The sequence below is a fragment of the Colobus angolensis genome, unplaced genomic scaffold (genome assembly GCF_000951035.1).
Source record: "Colobus angolensis palliatus isolate OR3802 unplaced genomic scaffold, Cang.pa_1.0 Scaffold3, whole genome shotgun sequence".
NCBI classification, from domain to species: Eukaryota; Metazoa; Chordata; class Mammalia; order Primates; family Cercopithecidae; genus Colobus; species Colobus angolensis.
In genome coordinates this window covers 15969136-15970949 of record NW_012116265.1, presented here as the reverse complement: position 1 = coordinate 15970949, position 1814 = coordinate 15969136, and the positions used below count along the sequence as shown (strand labels likewise).

The 1814-nt window shown below is 43.6% G+C and overlaps 1 protein-coding gene across 2 annotated transcripts in view; it reads left to right on the top strand.

The window, feature by feature from the left end:
• Positions 1-461: 461 nt before the first annotated feature.
• The window catches only part of ADCK1 (aarF domain containing kinase 1), a 113109-nt gene continuing 111756 nt past the window's right edge, over positions 462-1814 (top strand). For both annotated transcript variants that reach the window (XM_011949479.1, XM_011949478.1), the window contains exon 1: positions 462-601. In XM_011949479.1, coding sequence (XP_011804869.1) covers positions 467-601 — 135 coding nt within the window. In that variant the 5' untranslated portion in view covers positions 462-466. The remainder of the gene's footprint in view (positions 602-1814) is intronic.

Genomic DNA, 1814 nt, shown 5'->3' with positions numbered 1-1814 from the left:
GCGATCTGCGCACCTCAGCCTCCTAAAATGTTAGTATTACAGACGTGAGCCACTGTGCTCGGCCTCTCTCTGCTTTTCTTGTGCATTTATACCAGCTCTGATATTCTATAGTGATCTATCTGTGTAAGCTCCAAGTGGGCAAGAACTTTATTTTGTTTACTGTCTCTCCCTGTATCTAGAACAGTGCCTGGCACTGTTGAAGGAAGGACTTTGAGGACTGACTTGCCCCAGGTACTATGCTAAGGATTTTATGTGCATTATTTCATTTTATCCCAACTACTTTTGAGTTAGTTATTATCCTATTTTATACACGAAGAAACTAAGGCTCAGTGAGATTAACGAAATGACCCAAGGTCATATAATCTAAGTGGTAGATCTGAGATTTGAACTTCAGTTTGACTAACTATGAAACTCTTAACTGCTGTTCTTTCTCAACTTTCCTTTTTTCTGCAGGAAAAAAGGGGACATGGCCAGAAAGGCTCTCAAGCTTGCTTCATGGACCAGCATGGCTCTTGCTGCCTCTGGCATCTACCTCTACAGTAACAAGTACTTGGACCCTAATGACTTTGGCGCTGTCAGAGTGGGCAGAGCAGTTGCTACGGTAGGTTTTTCCCATTTGGGGGTAGCAGAGAAGCTGCAGGATTACTTGCAGGTGTTCATACATGTAGCAGATAGACATGCCTGTTATACATATGTGGAGATACTTGTGTATCCTTACATGTGCAAAAGCTCCAGCTGCACAGGTGTACACATATGGGTATGTGTCCTCATATTCCTTTATTCCTGTACCACAGGGTTTCCTGTCATTCCAAGGTAACATAGAATGGGACTGCACTGGGTCTGTGTTCTGAAGCCTTTATATTTTAGGTTCTGTATCTTATTTTAGCAACATACCAAGAGGGGCCGTGCTCTTCAGCAAATGCATGTGCAAGGAGGACTTTGCAGTTTTGGTTAAATTCTGCTAGAAAACTTGATCTCTCTGCAGTGAACAAGGATGAATGGTTCCTGATGCAGGACTCATACCCAGATGGTCTAGGCCTCAGAGAACTTTGTGGGATCCCCTCCAATCTCCAAACTGACAGAGAACCTGAGATGAATATTTTATGTTTAGAGGTTTTCTCCAGTGGCTAAACAGGATCATCATCCTGGTGTGATCATGTCCTCCTAACTCTGCTGACAGCAACTCTCTCAGACATTCCTGTAGAATTGTCCCATTGGTGGGTAGATGGCCACATGCCTCATGCTAGCTTTCCTCCTTTATCTGCTGCAGGAGGAGCTCATGCTTTCTTCCCCTTGATGTAGATTCAGTCTGATGCACCGTCTGTTGTGGTTGTCATCTCACCATCTCCTTAATACTCGGTATTGTCAGGTGTCCTTCGAGTCCTGGCTCAGAGGGGAGGGCACTGCTGTGCCTGTCCTTAAGGCTGAGCCGAGTCATAGAACCAATACCGACAAATAGACTTTGGATAATCAGGCTACGGAATATGAAACAATTCCCAAGTGTTTACCGAGTGCCTTTTTTTGGTCGAGCATTGTCTTACGTGCTTTGAGGGACAGAAACAAACTGTCCTACCTAGACCCAGCTACGAAGTAGCTTCTGGGTGAGGATTGCCTACATGAATAGGTTAAAAAACAAGCTAAATCCATGCATTGTGCCAAGATGGGTGATTCAGATGCCTGCTACTATGGTCAGACACTGGAGTGAGTGCTGTGACCTGGGAGTCAGGATTGGTATCCTAGGGGTAGCAGGTTTTATTTTATGTAATATATATGTATATGTATATATATAAAAAGAAAATTTATGTATATATAAT